Source organism: Andrographis paniculata, unplaced genomic scaffold (assembly GCF_009805555.1).
Source record: "Andrographis paniculata isolate CXL003 unplaced genomic scaffold, ASM980555v1 Contig62END, whole genome shotgun sequence".
NCBI classification, from domain to species: Eukaryota; Viridiplantae; Streptophyta; class Magnoliopsida; order Lamiales; family Acanthaceae; genus Andrographis; species Andrographis paniculata.
In genome coordinates this window covers 6,247,384-6,267,258 of record NW_026137598.1, presented here as the reverse complement: position 1 = coordinate 6,267,258, position 19,875 = coordinate 6,247,384, and the positions used below count along the sequence as shown (strand labels likewise).

At 36.3% G+C, this 19,875-nt stretch overlaps 2 protein-coding genes across 2 annotated transcripts; one reads left to right on the top strand and one right to left on the bottom strand.

The window, feature by feature from the left end:
* The first annotated feature begins 1,353 nt into the window (after positions 1 to 1,353).
* LOC127260529 (putative calcium-transporting ATPase 11, plasma membrane-type) lies at positions 1,354 to 6,703 on the top strand. The gene is made up of 7 exons (XM_051288282.1): positions 1,354 to 1,766; positions 3,088 to 3,142; positions 3,233 to 5,172; positions 5,245 to 5,403; positions 5,482 to 5,653; positions 5,720 to 6,018; positions 6,090 to 6,703. Exons 1-7 carry the CDS (start codon positions 1,593 to 1,595, stop codon positions 6,390 to 6,392), a joined length of 3,102 nt encoding a protein of 1,033 aa, XP_051144239.1. The 5' UTR covers positions 1,354 to 1,592; the 3' UTR covers positions 6,393 to 6,703.
* Positions 6,704 to 7,048: 345 nt separating this feature from the next.
* LOC127260785 (uncharacterized) lies at positions 7,049 to 18,363 on the bottom strand. Its single transcript, XM_051288707.1, has 15 exons — positions 17,869 to 18,363; positions 17,097 to 17,239; positions 16,369 to 16,458; positions 15,022 to 15,084; positions 13,968 to 14,054; positions 13,666 to 13,815; positions 13,427 to 13,587; positions 12,743 to 12,977; positions 12,547 to 12,657; positions 11,183 to 12,241; positions 10,787 to 11,050; positions 10,055 to 10,240; positions 8,786 to 9,940; positions 7,720 to 8,070; positions 7,049 to 7,608 (listed from the first exon to the last, which is right to left on the bottom strand). Exons 1-15 carry the CDS (start codon positions 18,143 to 18,145, stop codon positions 7,339 to 7,341), a joined length of 4,602 nt encoding a protein of 1,533 aa, XP_051144664.1. The 5' UTR covers positions 18,146 to 18,363; the 3' UTR covers positions 7,049 to 7,338.
* Between the last annotated feature and the right edge of the window lie 1,512 nt (positions 18,364 to 19,875).

Below are 19,875 nucleotides of genomic sequence, written 5' to 3'. Positions count from 1 at the left end.
GTTTGATTGGTTGATATCTTACTTCTAAGTTATTTTCATTTCAATTATTTCTCCAAATTATTTAAAAATATATATTACTTTGGTCCATCAAGATTATATCAATATTTTATTTTATGGTCCATTAAATTTATATATATATATTATTTATAGTTAAATATCTTATTTAAATACTATATGATTACTTATATTTTAATAAATAGTAGTAACAATTTTATCACTATTTTTTCTATTTGGTTCATTTTTCTTTATAAACTTATTAATAATTTTTTATGCTATATATTTTTTATTAAAAATAATATTAAATAATAATATTTTATCCGTCTGTAGTTCGAATAAAGATAAAAAAAATTAAAATAATTTTATTAGTATTATATCATATAAATGTAATAATATTTGTAATTTTAAATAAATATAAAAAAAAATGAATAAATCACTAAGAAACAACGTTCAGAGATATTTTTTATTTAAATATTAAAAGAGCAAACTTTAAATATTTAAATTTTTTTAATATCAGCATTAGCATTAAAAGTAATTGTTACTCTCAAGTGGACTGACAAGTGTACAAAAGGAGTATTTAATCCGAAAATCCTTAAAATTTGAATAATAAAAAATTAGGAAGAAAAGCAAATAATATAAAGGGTAGGTTTGTTTTGTAAAAGTGTGAATGAAAATATGTAAGAATTGTTCATAATAATATAAAAAGAATAACTATATATTTCCTTCTTCTCGGTACCAGGTTGCCGTTTATTTTTTGCACATAAATTTTTTAATATTAGTATTATAATAAATTATAATAAAAAAGACAAAAATATCTCTATTAATATTGTGTAATATAAAAATAATGACATTTGTGTAATATAACATAAGTTTGAAGGATATTTATAATGTTAGATAGTTAGTACAATTACTAAATTATGAAATAGTAATTTTATTTTGGAACGGACGAAAATAGAAAATGACAATCTTTTAATCGGACAGAGAGAATATGTATTATTCTTTTCATCTTATATCTATCTATATATTTAATTTTTTTTACGAATGATTAAAAATATTAATATTATATTTACATGCAGTAAAAATAAAGATAAAATAACTAAATTAATTTTGTATTGTATAATATAAAAATAATTATATTTGTAATGTGTATAATATTATAAATTAAAATGATATTCATATAAAATGAATTAAAATGTAAAAATTAAAGTTGATTAAAGGCCAGAGAAGAAAAAATATTTATTTTATTTAATTAAAAAAATGTGTAAATAAATCACAAAAAAACATACCAATAATATTTTCATAAAATGTTATACTGAAAATAATTTAAGTTTAATGTATTAACAAGAGACAGAGACAGTATAATAGTAGAGAAATGTGGCTGTAAAAGTGTGACTGCTTCTTCTTCCCGCCTATTTCGAAGGAAGGAAGGAAGGAGAAGCCATGGCTGTCCTGCCTGCTTTGAATCGTTCCTTCACCTTCCTCAAATCAATCTACTCACTCACTTTCACTCTCCCAAATCTCCCCTTCCTCTGTCTCTTCAACTTGATGATCCTCGAAGCATCACTGCATTCTCCCGCTCACACTCATCGACCATTATGGAGGATTATTTGGACAAGAATTTCAACGTAGATCCCAAGCGACCCTCCGAAGAAGCGCTGAAGCGATGGAGATCAGCTGTCTGGCTCGTCAAAAACCCCCGCCGACGCTTCCGTATGGTCGCCGATCTCGCCAAGCGCGCGGAGGCCGAGCGCAAACGCCGCAAAATCCAGGTTATCTTCTTCTCCTCTCCTACTCCTCGCTAATTCTGGTTTATTAATTTCTGTGTCTATGCGCTTTCAATCTGAGATGTTTCTCCGTAGATCCACGTAGGCGAAATGTTTTCCTGCCGCTTAATTAGGTCAGATGTGAAGATTTCGATTTACATTCTACTATACTGTTAAGGTCGGTAAGTTATACAATATGCACCGACTACAGTTTTTATAAAACAAGCAATTTCGTGAATGTTGCGACGGTCTAATTTCGTCATACGTTCTTCGGATTCCCTGACATTCGAGTTCGCACTTGTGAAGGATATTACTATAAAGCAAGCATAGATATGGCGAATCCTAACTATAAAAAGCCATTTCGTTTTTATCTGGTTGCTATACGTCACATGTTCATTGAGCTTCGTCTGTTTCTTCCACCATGCAGGTTTTTTTAATTTCTCCGATCATTTTATTCATTAGGATTGGAAGCCTTTTTCGTGATCTGATCAGCATTCAGCAGCATATTTTGTTATCAAGGAAATTCTACAAAGAAATACAGCCAATGATAAGAAATTCACGGATAACCTCTTCTAAGATTTACATTGCTTGACTGTAATTTTCCCACGTTTATTTACAGCTCTTTTCATCTATAAAAGCTTAACTAATCGCCAGTAGAATCATCATGCCCTAGATTCACCATTCAGGGTCAGGGAGACCTTCTAATTCTTGATCTCACCTACCAACAAGATCACCCTTGTTATGAATTCTAACTGTAGGGGCTTCTTTGCCATCAAGAATCAATATTTACATTCTGTATTTCTAGATTTAGCATCGATGACGTGAAGGCCTCTATCACAAGCTTTCATTCTATTTGAATGGTATTTGAACACTTCTAATGTAACAATAGTTGTGATTCAACACAATTTAACTGCTTAACTGGTTGAAAATTTCTTAAGTTCCTCAAGATCGTTTGTTAACGATAATAAGTGTATATACATTTCACGTTTGTATATGGAATAATATAACTTACGTGAATTCATTACCAAAACTAAAATAGAACTATAAGAAATATTGGTAATATCTTTTAAGAGCTTGTAGAACTTTGCAATTTCATTTCTAGGAGCAATATTTTGTTCCTAATAAAATTTTGAGATGGGCATATTCACAATGCTTTTTGTAATAGTTTTTGTAGTTAGGGTATCAGTAAATCACAATTTTCTAAGCAAACTATGAAATGTTCAAAAATTGCGTATGGAAACCACTGATTATTAATCCATAAAATCTGCGGATCTGTTGATCATTATTCTGCGAAGTTTCTCAATCTGATTTCATGTTTCATTTTCAGGAGAAGATTAGAATAGCTTTATATGTACAGAAGGCTGCATTGCATTTCATCGATGGTACGATCTTGAGAACACCATTTACAATCCTGAGTATTACTGATTGAATCTCCAGTTTCTCACCATTTATAAAATCTTTGGCTATGTTAGGAGTTAGTCGAGTAGAAAAGGAGAGCATCCCGGAAGAGGTTAAGGAATCTGGTTACAACATAAGTCCGGACGAGCTTGCTTCCATCGTCAGATCACACGACATGCAGCGCCTGGAATCTCATGGAGGAGCTGAGGGACTAGCAAGAAAGCTATCAGTCTCACTTGAAAATGGATTGTCACAGAATGAAATTTCAAAGAGGCAGGAAATCTTCGGCAAGAACCAATTTGCAGTGAAACCACCTAGACCTTTCTGGATGTTCGTGTGGGATGCCCTGCAAGACTTAACTCTGATAATCCTGATGGTGTGCGCCGTGATCTCAGTAGGAGTTGGGATCGCCACCGAGGGGTGGCCTAAGGGAATGTATGACGGGATAGGGATAATTCTGTGCATTTTCTTGGTGGTGGTGGTGACTGCCATTAGTGACTACAAGCAGTCTCTGCAGTTCAGGGACCTGGACAGGGAAAAGGGGAACATACTCATTCAGGTCACGCGGAACAGGCGTAGGCAGAAGGTATCCATTTACGAACTCGTCGTGGGGGATGTTGTCAACCTGTCTATAGGAGATCAAGTTCCGGCTGATGGAATTTTTCTGTCCGGTTATGATTTGTCTATCGATGAATCCAGCCTGTCAGGAGAGAGCGAGCCGGTGAGCATAGATAAAGGGAGACCTTTTCTCTTGTCCGGGACGAAAGTACAGGATGGATCAGGCAGAATGCTGGTGACTTCTGTTGGGATGAGGACCGAGTGGGGACGGCTGATGATCACGCTGACTGAAGGGGGAGAAGACGAGACGCCATTGCAAGTGAAGCTGAATGGAGTGGCGACCATTATCGGGAAGATTGGTCTAGCTTTTGCTGTCCTGACGTTTGTTGTGCTCACTATCAGGTTTCTAGCAGAGAAGGCTGTGGCTGGTCATATTAAAAACTGGTCGATAAACGATGTGCTGAAGCTTCTGAATTTCTTCGCCATTGCTGTTACTATTCTTGTCGTCGCCGTGCCTGAGGGGCTCCCATTGGCAGTCACTCTCAGCCTTGCCTTTGCAATGAAGAAGCTGATGAATGACAGGGCCCTGGTTAGGAATCTGTCCGCCTGCGAGACTATGGGCTCTGCAACCTGCATTTGCACTGATAAAACAGGGACGTTGACGACGAATCATATGGTTGTGACGAAGATTTGGTTAGACGAAGATGAGAAAAAGGTCGAACACAACAAGCCCGGGAATGGGATCAGCTCTTCCATATCTGAGAAGCTGAAGAAACCTCTGGTACAAGCTATATTTCTGAATACAGGCGCGGAAGTTGTGACTGGTAAGGATGGGAAGAACGAGATCCTAGGGTCGCCGACAGAGGCAGCTTTGCTTGAATTTGGCTTGCAGCTTTATAAAGATTTCCATGCACCGCGAAAAGAATGCAAGACAATAAACGTTGAGCCTTTCAACTCTGTCAAGAAAAAGATGTCGGTGCTTGTGGCGCTCCCCGGTGGCAGTCGAAGAGCATTTGTGAAAGGCGCGTCCGAGATTGTTCTTGCAATGTGTGACAATGTACTAGGAAAGAATGGGGAGTCTGCTGCCATATCAGAAGATGGGAGAAAGAACATTACAGATGCCATTAATAAGTTTGCTGGTGAAGCTCTGAGAACAATCTGCCTGGCGTATAAGGATACGGAGAAAAAATCTGAAGAATCGATCCCTGAAGAAGGCTATACTCTTATAGCAGTTGTCGGGATTAAGGATCCTGTTCGTCCGGGCGTGAAAGAGGCTGTCCGAACTTGTTTAGATGCTGGAATTATCGTTCGAATGGTGACTGGTGACAACATAAACACTGCCAGGGCCATTGCTAGAGAATGTGGCATCTTGACTGAAGATGGTGTCGCCATCGAAGGCTCTGATTTCCGCGATAAAAGCGTGCAGGAATTGAATGCGATCATACCCAAACTTCAGGTTGAGTAACGATTGCACGATCAATAGATATCAGTTCGGTTAGTTTAATCTTTTTGAGTGATTGCTCGACAGGTTATGGCGCGATCGCTGCCTCTGGACAAACACAAGCTCGTGACGTTATTGAGGAAAGAATACAAAGAAGTCGTAGCTGTGACCGGAGACGGGACTAACGATGCACCGGCTCTCCATGAAGCTGATATCGGACTTGCAATGGGTATAGCAGGAACTGAGGTCTGTATACATACATGTATACATATATATATATATCGAATCGTTTTGTTACTGAATCGAAACCTTGAACGCGCTTAGGTCGCTAAAGGAAGCGCGGACGTGGTGATTATGGATGACAACTTCTCTACTATAGTGAACGTAGCGAAATGGGGGCGATCGGTGTACATCAACATCCAGAAGTTTGTCCAGTTTCAGCTGACTGTAAACATCGTAGCCCTTGTGATAAACTTCGTTTCAGCCTGCATCTCAGGTAGCCTCCCTTTGCTCGTATGCACGCGCATGATTCATCGATAGTTTATTACATTCTTGGCTGCAGGCTCCGCCCCGCTCACTGCCGTGCAATTGCTTTGGGTGAACATGATCATGGACACTCTCGGCGCATTAGCTCTGGCCACGGAGCCACCACACGACGGACTGATGAAGCAACCGCCCGTGAGAAGGAACGTGCAGTTCATCACGCAAGTCATGTGGCGAAACATCCTCGGCCAGAGCATCTTCCAGCTGATTGTGCTCGTCGTTCTCAAGTTTGAAGGGAAATGGCTGCTGAACTTGACTGGGCCGAGCTCCGAAATCACCCTCAACACCTTGATATTCAACACCTTCGTTTTCTGCCAGGTGCAGTCGATACGATACAATACAATACGATGCTTCTCGACAAGAACTGTTCTAATTGTTTAGCGTCGCAGGTTTTCAACGAAATCAACAGCCGCGACATGGAGAAGATAAACATATTACAGGGGATTTTCGGGAGCTGGATCTTCATCATGGTAATGGTCAGCACCGTGGCTTTTCAGGTCGTGATTGTCGAACTCTTGGGCAAGTTTGCATCTACGGTTCCGTTGAGTCGCGAGCTGTGGGCGGTGAGCGTCTTGACGGGCGCCGTAAGCTTGATCATCGGCGTGGTGCTGAAATGCGTCCCGGTTTCGATGTGGAAGACTAGAACACACGATGGCTATGAAGCATTGGCGAGCGGACCTGACCTTGCTTAAGTTAGAATGAATGAATTTGATTTTACCAAAATAAATCTGAAATCAAATTGGGATTTGCAGAGGGCAGAGGACAGGGAAGGCAATGGAGATCGACATGGGAAAAGCTCCTGCTGGATATTTCAGGTCATTTATTATTCTTTCGTTAAAATTACGATTACGATTACAATTGCAAGTATTGAAATAAAAAGGACTATACTTTCTATTGATTTGATTTTTACTTGCAACAAAGATGTTTTGGTTATGGTTATGAAATAGAGTTTAGAACAGATTTTGTAGTTCCATTTGATTTATATACACTACAATTTATTCCTTCTTTTGGAAGCCTTTCTTTGTTTGATCCCATCCTCCTTTTTCGTGCCTTTTCATTTTCAATTTAAGTTCAATGGTATTTCTTTTCAAGTCTAAATTTTAATTGTTATACTATCATAAATAATATTCCATCCACAAAATTTACGTAAATACAAATTTAATAAATATAATATTATATTAATAAAAAATCTACTAATAGCATAAAATAGAATTATTATAAAAAGATGATGAGTTAATGAAATTTGAGAAAAATTTAAATTGGTTAAATACGTAAATTACATAGATATGATAGTGCAAAATTATAAATAAATACTATAAATTAAAGGTATTGACCAACACGAACAAAGTTGATAAAATATGAAATAATTCCAGATATTGGAAACAAACATCAAAGAGAATCCAATCCAACTTTATAGAAAAGGATATAAGATTGATCACTTACTAGTATAGTATTCAGCTAAACTGGGATGGATGGATGCATGGATGATTCCAATGATTAGAACACAGTTCAGTTCTCGCTCAAGTGTTCTTCAAGTCTCCAAAAATACCGATGCACATCACTGGGAATCATCCATCTCTGATCTCGATCAACACAAGTTCCTGATTGCAAAAAGCATCATCGATTACCCCGTTCATTTTAAGGCTGCTCGTCTCCATCCACTTGTGCAGAAGCCGAATCATTAGCCTCGCCATCAAGTAATGTATTCTTGTCATTCTCACCATCTGCTGAAGGGCGCGTATCGACATCCATGGCACTCTCAACGTCAGTGGAGGGGTGAGAATCGACATCCATGGCGGCATTCAGAGTTGTCCCTCCGTTGTCCTCACCTGCGTCGATCTGCTGCATTGCCACTTGTCCTGAATAATCCTCAGAAAATTGGCTCATCTGCTGACTCATCATCTGCATCTGGTCGATATGAGCAAAGAGAATCAGCCAAGTGCAGTCCTCAAATGTTATATAGAACTTCGGATAAAAAATCACCGAACAATAATCAGGTTAGGGATGAGGGCTATTTACCTGGTAAACCTCGTGCATCTTGTAATGTACAATGCTTGCCATCTCCTCGACGCCGCTAACAAGTTGGACAGGTCCAGTGTCTTCGACATGACGATCTGTATATGCTGTGACCTCATTTAGATTTAGAGCGAGATGGTCGGGCCTCTGAAGCAGAAGTTGGAACGTGGGTTGTAGTTCATAGCATTGTTCGAACAGAGAACGCCGACAGAAAACATAGAGGCCAAGTCGAGCACGGGACATTGCGACCACCAGCCGTCTTACATCACGGAGATGCCCCACAAACCGAGTACGGACAAGAGATAATAAGATGAAATCATTCTGTTGACCTTGAAACTTATCGACAGTGGCGACCTACATTAAATTTTGCAAATATCAGCTACAGACTTGAGAGAAAAATGAATATATATATATTTTATATATACACATATACATACATTAAAAAGACAAAATTCAGGGGCAAAAAGTGAGTTCGAGCTATGCATACTCATCACAGGAATTCTCAAAAAGCTAAAACTCTCTCACATCCTCGAATATAATTAATTATTCATCTCAAAAGATATCCTCCAACAGCTCCGAAATAAGTGAAAAAAAATATCTCCTATGTTATCTATCATTCAGCCCTTCGATTATGACGGAAGCTTGTCAAATCAACTCTTGAAATTTGATAGCCAGGAAGAACAGTTACAATATGCCGGCCACACTGCAACCAATCACGAAGGATCTAACTGAATATAAACAGTTGCTACATCGTAACACTAACTACAATCATTTTGTTTACTTGATACCAAAATGTTTATTGTACTAACACTCGACCAAGGAAAGAGAAGGCAAAGCAAAGGGTAGAGTAAGAACAGAAAAGGGATGAATATGTACTCTAAGTGCAGCTCAGTAATAAAATAACTTCTGATATTTGTTTTGTTTTTAGATCTAACTCCTATTCTGAAGAACCAACAAATAGAGATGCAGATATGCGGAGGCTGACATGCAAACAAGTATCAAGATTACTTGCAAAATATTTATCCAGAAAATAGCAAGCATAGATATTAAAAAATAGAAGAAATGGCACCTTGTGTGGTAAACCAATGAATGGGTAAGGGCTGCATCGTTGGTTAAGAACATCACGAATCAGAAGTTTCTGGCCATTGTATGTTGTCAATATCGATATTTTGTTGGCAGGATACCCAAGTAGACGCATGTACATATAGACACTGACAATATACTCAGCCTCCCCGACATTCTGATAGAACCAAGGAGAAGGAGCATTCTCACCCCTCCCATGGTAATCAGGAACATCTATCAGTTGATATTCATAAGAGAATCCAGCATTTGCTCTGCGAAAGATATCATTCTCCTTCACAAACGGAAGATCACCAAGGTTTTTGTATCTCCAATTATAAAGACATGCCAAACTAGGTCTTGCTCTTCCCTGGGCATTAAGCTCGATATAAGGGATTCCTAGGCGCACGAATCTTGTGAAAAGACTCTGATCCATGTGGCTGTATTTCTGGAACGCCATGTTTTTCACAACAGGAGGCAGTTGGTGATGGTCCCCAATCAATATACATCGTTTTAGCCGAGCATAACCATCTTCTTGTCGTTGGAGCAACATTGGGATGAAAGTCTCGATCTCCAAAATTTGTGCACTTTCCTCCATCAGCAGGTTGTCATATTTAAACCCCAGATGTAGAAAGTCTTTCCGTTTAAGGGCAGCATGCGTACAAGTCATAGCTACTATTTTCGCCTGCTTTGTCATGAGGTAGTTTGATCGGTCTACTGTTGATTTAAGCAATTCAAATGCCCTACACTCTTCGAGCTCCTGAAACATGGTTTTTAAGTGCTGGAAGCAACCCTTAGCAGCACGCATATCTTTTTCAAAGGACTGACCCGTGAAAATTGGCTTGGGAGTATTTGTGAAGAACTCCTTGAATGGGAAACGCTCCTGAACAAAAGTGGGGTTGTCTTGATTGTCAGCACAAGCAGCCAAAAATTGTTCCCAGCGTGAGTATACGTGCAGCAACCAGAAGTATCCAGCAGTTTCACAAGTATATCCAACATCCTCAGGCAGTAGTAGAGATCTTGCGAGACGCTCTACTTCACTAAGAAGCTCCAACCTTCGAGCAAGCATGGCATTCACACGGCCCTGACGACTAAAATCAAGATCCGTAGCCAATTCCTGCTCACCTTGCCCAAGTCGAAGCAAATATCGGGCTGGAACATCCCTCTGAAATCAAAAACAGAATGAGCAGTTGAAATAAGAAATATTGATAATGAGTAAATGACAAGTTTCAAATGTGGTATTATACTGTGGCTATGGCCATCCGAAGTTGTCTCTTACCTCCATTATCTTTTCAAAAAGGTCATTCAAAGCCTGATTTGAATGAGTAATTATCAGAGTTCTCTGTGATGGGCAATTATGGTAAAGAACATTCAAGATTTGCACAGCTGTATCTGTCTTTCCTGTACCAGGCGGACCAACAACCATTGTTAAACCTGGTTGGATACCCGAGATGATGGCTTCAACCTGAATAACACAGAAGCAGTCAGAATATTCAGAAATCCACTTACAAAGAAAAAGATGAGATGTTAGAAATTGCAACTGAAAGAAAATCAAGCAAGTTTCGAAGATGTCATTCTTCTAACAGCTCTATATATGTTAAAACTTGAGAACTCACAAGAGCTGTAGGACTTGCAGGCTTAAGATTAAAAGAAAAATGTTTACTTCAGGTTGTAATACGAACTAGAAGCAAAACACTAGCCGCTTCAACAGAATGCCAACCATGAAGAATAAGCATAAGGATGTTATAATTTCAAGAATCATAGCAATTTGACATGCAATCATCAAATTGTATATTCTTACAATTTTCCTTCTGAATGATGTTGATACTTCAAAATACACGGACTTGTTTAATAAGGCAAACATTTAGCTATTAATATAAACCATACACACACAAACATGTACAAGTCATCATGCATTAAATATAAAATTACATTCATCATGTTTAGTTAATATTTAAACGGAAAAAACTAACTGCTATTGTGCTTCAAAATGGTGCAAAAAATCAAGTACCTGAGTAGCAGTAAATCTAACAGAGTTCTGCTTTGGTTGATCTTGGGGATATGGCCCTAGATCAGGAGGTACATAAGTCTCAACTAGAACTTCCATTTTCTCAGAATGCACTCCTTCCAAACTACTGGCATTATTTGATGATTTAGCAGATGACTCATTGGTAGGCAGAGCATGAACTTTGCCTTCTTGACTTTTAGGGAAGTGAATACAGAATGGAGGTAATGGGTCCAAATTGTCTGTTCCATCTGAGTTTATAAATCTGACCTGAAATAAATAAAAAAGAAAAAAAAAAAAAAAAAGAGAACGTAAATACAAGCATTCTGATTCAACAAAAGCAAATAGTCAAAACCAATAGATGAAAAATCACAGATAGAACATTTGAAAATATTTTCAAACCTTATAACTGGGAAAGCTGTCTTTGACATGAGCAGCATCCAGGAAAGTATCTTTGAAATCAACCTTTTCAAGGAGATCAGGCATATTCGTCCACTGAGCAGCAGAAGGATTTCCATAACCCAAAAAGATGTCATGTAACCAATCAGGAACAATGCAAGTTTCATTCATTAGATCCCTTATGGATTCCAAAATTGCCTTGAAGTTGTTCTCCTTGGGTTTTCGCCTCATCAGTATATTGAAAGTTTTGTAGACATCCTCCGCACCCTTCTCTGCAATATTAGTAACATCCATATGATATTGTGCAGTATCTAATGCAATAGTTACAGTTCTTAGCTCTCCTTTAGGAGGCTTCCGCTCTTCCCTCTTAATTCTCCCTGTAAAATCATTCATAAGAGTTCCCTCCTCATCACGTATTTCTATAATCTCACATCCTCTAACACATTGAAGCCCAAGCTTCTGAGGCACAGTTGCCTTAGCTGCTTCTTCAGGACTTAGTGGTTCAAAAGAAGGTTGAATAGACAGCAAAAACAGAACATCATGCTCCTTGAGAGCATTCCATTCAGATCTGATTTGTGCTTTATAGCTGGAAATGCTAAAAGTAACTTCAGCTGTCACTGCAGCAGGCTTTACTTCGCCAATATTTGGCTGTTTAACTTCTGTAATCTTAAATTCTTTAATTGGTACAGCCATTCTAGACCAACCACGGAAGGAAGTTTCTCCTTCATTATTAATATGGGCAAGAAGATGAGGAACAGCTTCTTGAATATCCTCACGGATTTCATATGTTGATTCAAGGCGGAAGAGGTTGAAATTTCTAAGAAGGTAGTCATGAAGTGTTAGAAATTGTAAATTAAGCTTCGGAAGTGCTAGACATCCTTCACCAGAGTAGTTAATGCTTGGTACAAGGCTTTCATCCCACATTATTTGCTCATTGGGATACAGTGGAAGGGCATTGATAGCCTCTCTCTGAGATTGTTGTTTCTCAAAGAATGCAACCATGACTTCTATTAGAAAATCCACCCTTTCCGACCAAGGATCGTTCTTGGACACTAGTTTCAGCTGCAGTTTCCAGATAAGAAATTTTCAGTTGAAGTAACAATAATTTAATGTTACAAGGTAGGAAAAAAATGCTGAGGCACAAAAAATGACACTGATCATATGCATATTCCAATGTCTGCTCAGCGCAATTCACACCAAACAGAAATGGAATTGCACGTTTAGATGCACTGTGGACATACCATTTAATATCATGGCTTAACCATTTAACACTGTTTATGCTAAAATTTAGTACTCGGGATATCATGCAAACAAAAGTTAACTTCCAGTATTTGCTGATGTATGCTTCAAGAGCTAACCATACTCACCTTACCACATACTAAATCTCTCAACTCTTCAGGAGAAAGAATTGAAAGTTTTTTCGCCAAGTCATCCCGCTTATTAATTGCACCAATATTAGCCAATGCAAGTTCTCTCAGCTGCAAATAGAAAACACAGAAGGTTATTACCCACATATAATTGTCTAATTAAGTAATCTCAGCACAAACTGCAAGGACAGTATACCTTTGGAATCTTTTTAAAGGCAAGAAGCTGAAAAGCCTGGAGGCGCCTGTAATGAGCTTGAAGAACTTCATCATCAGTCATTTGTCTACCTTGATGGTCATCAATTTCAAACCCTTCATAGTACTGAAGCAAGTCGACCAACTGACCAAAAAGTTTTCCCTTTTCATGCCCGTATAAAGCACTTAAATGACATTTTGAAACAACAGCAACATCAGCCACAAGAGGCCGAACTAATCTGCAGGAAACATATAATTAAAATGTAAAGGTTAATTCAAATCTTTAACAATTCACACAGATAATAACAGGATTATTGGCATATTTCAGAAATCCACAATGAACTGCTCTTTAAACAGCAGCAATTAATAAAGGTTTTACTGTCAAACAAGTACATAATATCACCAATCACAAGCAAGTGGTAGATAGTATGTAAGGCACTTTAAAATATTTCTTAAAACTGAAAACAACACTAAGGCAATCCTCAATTAACCTAAACATTCCAGATGTTAAAGATTGAATGTAATTGAAGGCAGAATTGAAAGACTAAAGTGATGGTAAGAGCACCTGCAACGAATGCTACATGACAAAAATTAAATTAATCCCATCAATCCAGATGGGAAATTTATTGCCAATTAAATTAACAAGATCAAATTTAAACAGCTTAATAGAACCACTAAATAATAATACCTCCTCGTTGGCAACTGGCTCAAGAGATCAATAAGGAACTCCATAAATCTTTCACAATAAAGAACACAGGCATCATCCACGTCATCAGAACCATGAATGTCAGTTACACCATTATCCTCGTCATCTCTTGATTTATTTCTGAAAACCTCAGAATCAAGAATCTGGTTGTAGGACAGAGTACACTTGCTCAGGGTTTTGGTACAATGGTGCAAACGGAGGCCAGAACTAACAAATCATACCTTCAGAAATTCCTCAATCAGATTACGCAAGAAGCTTGCTTCTACCATGGTTGAGGGGTCAAAAGTTTCTCCACGCTTAGATGCATCTTTGGCTCTCTTTGCTATCCTTCTCCATCTTTTGATCAAATTTTCATTGAGACAAAGTTCCATCTACAACCCAGAAGAAAAATAAGCATCGCACAAAAGATATTTTTCCAAGAAAAGGATACTGATACAACAGAAAACTGCATAATATTTATTATGAAACAGACAGAAGTTTAAAGAAACCTTTCTGTAGGAACTGATAGAATAATCAATCCTACCTGAAAACGGCCATATGATAGACTATGCCAACACTCCAGACTGGCTAATCTCATAATCCTTTCACTTACTATGTCATCTTCCAAGCTCTATCAAAATCAATAGAAAAGTCAGACGGAAAGAGCCAGGCTAATTTCAAATTGCAAAGCATACTCAAGACAATGTGATACATAAGTAAATGCCAACTAGACAAACATTTGATTAACAATGTTGACCGTGTAAAGATATTAATAGCCCCTCTAACGACAATTAAGGGATAGACATCAAGAAGTTGTTGGCATTTGTTCCAACATTTTCATATCCAACAGAAACAAACACCAGATTTTGGAGTGGAAAATAGCAGTTGGATGTTATGTTCTACAGAGTTAAGGTGTGTTGCAAATGATATTTTTGGGTAGGAAAAAACATTTTATTTTCGATTGCATAATGCGAAAAGGATGTTGAAAACCTTGAACAAAGCCTGAATTACTCTAGGGCATAGTTATTGCCACAAAGTAGATATATTCTGAGGTCATCCAAAAGTTCTCAGATATAATTCATATTGACAAAGTATTTTGGCGTATTTAATGCATTTCAAAATAATTCATTGTGATACATTTAATTTACAACTTAACAGCTGCAACTTCTGGCAAGTAAAGATGTAAGGGGAGTAAAAAGAGGTGGGGAACACAGGGCATGATATTCAAAATAAATGACAGATATTCAGAATATGCAGTTTAAAATTAAATTAGAAGGGGAAGGGGAATAAACAAAACCTAGAGTTGCTTAAGATCCACTAAAATGATTGTGTGATCATGTAAATGATGTCAAAAACCAAAAGAATGAGATGCCATAATGAGGAAACAACGAAAAATTAAAAATAAAACTTACTCGAAGAAACAAAGTTCAGGTGATTTCCTTACATTCATGGAAATATGTGTACTCAGGCAATTCTCATACATCAGTGTAAAATCCAGTTTATGTATAAACAAGGGCAATGGAATGGTTGAGGTGGAAGGAAAAAATAATAATATTGAAAGACAGTAGTTACTAGGTACAAATTAAACAATCTAGTACCTGGAAGGCATTGATCATAAAAAGTAGATAGTTTATCTTCTCTGCAATAGTTAAATTTTTCCCCTGTGATTAAAATTGAACAAATTCATCAAAAGCAGTCTCAAGAGCAGTCACCACGTGATATGGTAATAATACATGTGAAAAATGTGTCACTGTCTCTGTATCAACACATCAATGCCTAACAGTCACGAAACAACTATTGATTGCTTCCAAACCCTATGATTTGAAAAGTTATGAAAATAATAGGAAAAAATTATCCATATGCAGTCAAAACATAATAGTTGAAATGTCGCAACAGATATATATGGAGATCAAGCACCTATTACATGAAGACTTATGAGAAACAAGAACCACCCAGAATAGCATAAACTGCCAGCAATTAAAGTATCAAGTGACACATAAGCACTTGAAGACATATGTACCACTCACAAGGAGGCAATCATCATTCATAATCATCACTACAAGCTACAGCCTTAACATACAACAGAGGCGAGAAATTCATAAAGATACCAATCCAATAGTAGGCAATAAAATAAAATAATTAATCTGTAAAGGTGTCAAATTCTGTGTGTGCAGGAATTGGGCATACATACTTCTCTTGGAGATTAACAATCACCTCTAATTTGGCAACTCTACAAAGGTATCATGTTCAGGATGATATAAATACAAGTGGGCCAAGAAACTGGACTACTGATAAAAAGAGTTAAGAGAGAGGATTTGAATGATAGGGGACAATATGAATGTCTATAATTGCAACATAATTTTATTATATTTCAACACACATTTTGGAATTTGATTATCTTATGATTGAATGGTTACAAGGTAAAAGATTAAGATAACTGACAATTTACTTATTCCCTGTATAAGGCACCTCTCCGGTTTGACCATTCATATAAAATCTATGACCTTGACGCGCCAACTCCTACTCATTAATTTCAAAATGAAAGATGGATCTAAGGCACTTCCATTACTTACTCTCTGTGAGCTATCTGATTTTAAATTTATTAAAGCAATGTCCATATTGATGTACAACATAGTTCAACCACTGAGGGTATTATAAACAGAAAATTCCTATAAAGAAGCACGAAGCATTGATATATAAGGAAGTGATAACATTTACTACTACTCAACAACCTTGGCAGCCATTATGAATTGAGTTGTAGATACTGAGTCAAACATAAGCCAGGATTAGATACAGAATAAGAATTCGTTCCAAACATTCTCCTTGAAATGTATAAATATGATTACAACCTCAAATAAATATATGATGGCATATGAAGATAATAAAACCTAGATATCATAATATCTGATGCCAACAAGCAAGAATTGATTAAAAATTAAAGATACCTCTTTCAGGCGAAGTACTCTTTCAAGAAATGATTTAAACATATCCTTCTGATCATAAAAGCAAACCCAAGCAGAAACGTTCTCTCGAAACTGCAAATCAAAATTCATGTTGTCGGTAATAAAGAGAATAAAAATGAATCAAATAGCAACCTTAAAACCATACCACCTGCCACTTCAATAGTTTCTTACTTCGTTATTTCACAATATCGGTACGCTGTGACCCAAAGGTAAAATTAAACTCACGGAGTGAACCATAAACAAGAATGCAATGGTACAAGAAATAAAAGGCCTTGAAGGAAGCACCAGAGACAAAATATCACATTGCATTTTGTAAGCCTTTTACCACCCCTGGTAATTTATCATACATGGCACTTCAATATACTAACCCAATTTTTTCCTTTTGTGTACTCTAAAATGCTTAAGATTACTATACAAAATATTTTAAGCAAAAATCATACAGATACATATATATCCCCAAAAAAGGATAGAAGTATCATCCAATGGATCGCGTAAAGCATCAGTAACTCCAAGAGAGCATCAGAAACATTTTCACTCTCAAAATGCATATAACCCCCAAATGACAAATGTGTCTGTATATATATATATATATATGAAAATTTGGGCTAATTTAACACACGTGGAATCTTGAGTAATTTAACACATTTTTTGGATAACAAACTAGTAAGCAGAGATGTAACTCAGTAATCATATGCAACATAGGTACGTACCTTCTCATTAACCATGAGTATCATTGACATTACATGCTCGAAAGAAGCAGTCTCTGGGTTAAAGTTTGGCCAAAGATAATTCTCCAAATATTGACTCACTTCTAGTATCATCACTCTTTGCAATGGCACTAGCTTTCTACCCCCTACATCAGCCAAGATAGCAATTTATTATTACATTTCCAATTAAAACAAACCCACAGTTTCTGGTCCTCAAAAACATGACTAATGCAAAAAAGAAAACATAGAGTCAACAGAGTTTGGCCATTGGTAATGCATTAACAATTCTCATCCACATGGATACTTGTCAAACTTCTATTGTGATTATACTATGGTAATTAAGCATATACGCATTGTTGTTTTGAAACCCCAAATTTATGAAGTAGAAAAGTGAACCAAATGAAAGACAGAAGTACATGTCAATTTTCTCAATTCGCAGAAAGCCCAATGTCAAACCCTTCCCTAAGAACCCTGTTATTTCATAAAATCTCCATAGGAACATGGCAACGCCCATCTTGCATACTTTGACACTGTTAATTAATGCAGGCAGCAAATGCAGTATACCAGAAGTTCAAACTTATGCATCGAAAAAGTTTAAGAAGCACCAATATTTTACTTCAGTTAACATTTCTATTCAGAAACTCGAAAACAAACAATATCAATTGCGGACAATAAGAAGTGTAACAAAGCAACACTTACCTGCAAACAAAGCTGGCAAGCAACATAACATAAACAAATCGCAGAACTAAAAATTCAGAAGAAAACTCAAAATTACCTTTAACAGTTAACTCCGAGTAGTATATGTCATTAACGAGGTCGGGGCTGAAGGGCTTTCTGGAACCAGAATCCCCACCTACCGACCAATTTTCGGCGGCAATCTTCGTCAGACGGTCTCTCTGAATCTCACTTAGGGTAATGGAGCTAGGCAAATTGGATCCAGGTTTAGACTCCACCGGCTTTTCCGATAGTTGCTGCGCATCCGCAGCGACGGGATACTCGGCAACCCTGTGACGGCGGAAGTCGTACACTCCGGTGCCATATACTTTTGTCATAGTGGAGTGTCCAACTCCAAGAAAGGTTCTGATAAAGTCTTGGAAAAGAGCGAAAAACCGAGCTACAGCCGTGCCAATTAATTCACAGAGGGAACCTTGCCTTCAACCTGGCCGCGACGCGAGTACAGCATACCGGCGGAAGAGATGATAAACCCTTGGGAGACCACCTTCACGCCTCCCGCTTAGTTGCTTGCAACTTCCTTACTACTCTTCTGGTAAACCCGTTTAAATGTTATAATCTATAAAAAATTTTACTAATATGTTATTTAATTATTTATTATTTTTTTCAAAAAATAATTAAATTTTATACATTAATATAGACACTTTTATTTGAGTTGGTAGAAAGAATAATAAAGTGAAAAATGGTGTCTTTAATTTTGATTTGTTTTTTGATTTTATATTCTTTAAAACATCAAATTAAATGTTTATTTTTTATTTATTATATTGTATTAAAATTTATATTTATATTTAAAATATTATATTAACACATATTTATCATATTAAATAATTATTTTAATTCAAAATTTTAAAATTACAATTCAAAACCAAATTTTACAGGTAAACACACCTTATTTATTTTAATTCTAATTTAAAATTAATAATAACAAACTTAAAAAAATGATTATTTTAATTTAAGAGAGCTGTGCCTACTATTATATTATTACTATATGATTATATTATTTTAATTTAAGAGAAATTCATTTTTAATTTTGAATTTAATTTATTATTTTAGAATTTTAAATAAATTAAACTGTCTTGCAATGAATTTTCTTTTCATTTTTTTTTTCAAAAAATATGATTTTCCATCACCAAGTCCTTAATGATGTAGCTCTCCTATGTCTATTTGTGTATGATATATCAGTGCCACACAGGTGACATATGAATTTTTATTATTTTATTTTAATTTTTATTTTTTAATATATCTTTTTTTGTATATACATATTTTATAAATTCATTTGTAGCTCCGCAATGCTTACATATTAAACATGTTTCGCTCACGTGGCAATGATATATAAAATAAGTTAGCGTCAAATCAGTGCCGATAAGTTAAGTATGCATCAATTCTTATAATAAAATATTATTTTTAAAAAATAATAATTATTATTATAATCCCGTAAAAAATGATATAAATGGTGTGAAGGTGGATTTTAAAATTATAAGTTCAAATCTTCGACGTTCCATGTAACGTGCTTTGTCGGACCTAGTTTGCAGGATACTAGGTTCGACCCGGAATTTACCCTGTGCGTTCAGGTAAAGACTGCGTATTCCCACGTCATAAAATAAAATAAAAGACAACAATAATAGTAATAATAATTAGAACAGTTTTTATTCAAGATAGTGAAATATGTATGTTAGAGTGGGATTTCTGTCAAAGATTTAGGGTGTGTTTGTTTGGGAGATTGGTTGGATTTACACTGTTCATCTAATTTCCCTCCTCCCCAAAACATCAAATCAAACATCTATTTTTCATTTTTTATATTATACTAAAAATCAATTTTACATTCAAAACATCACATCAACACCTATTTATATCACATCATACAACTATTCAAATTCAAAATTTTTACTATTCAAATCCCAACTCAAAATCAAAACCCACAAACACACCCTTAGGGTACGTTTCGGCTTTGAAAAAAAATTGGGTTGAGTTTGGTATTAAAGTAACGTATGATGAGATGTTTTGTTGAAAAAATATATATATTGTATTTTAAAAAAAAATGTAGAGTTCA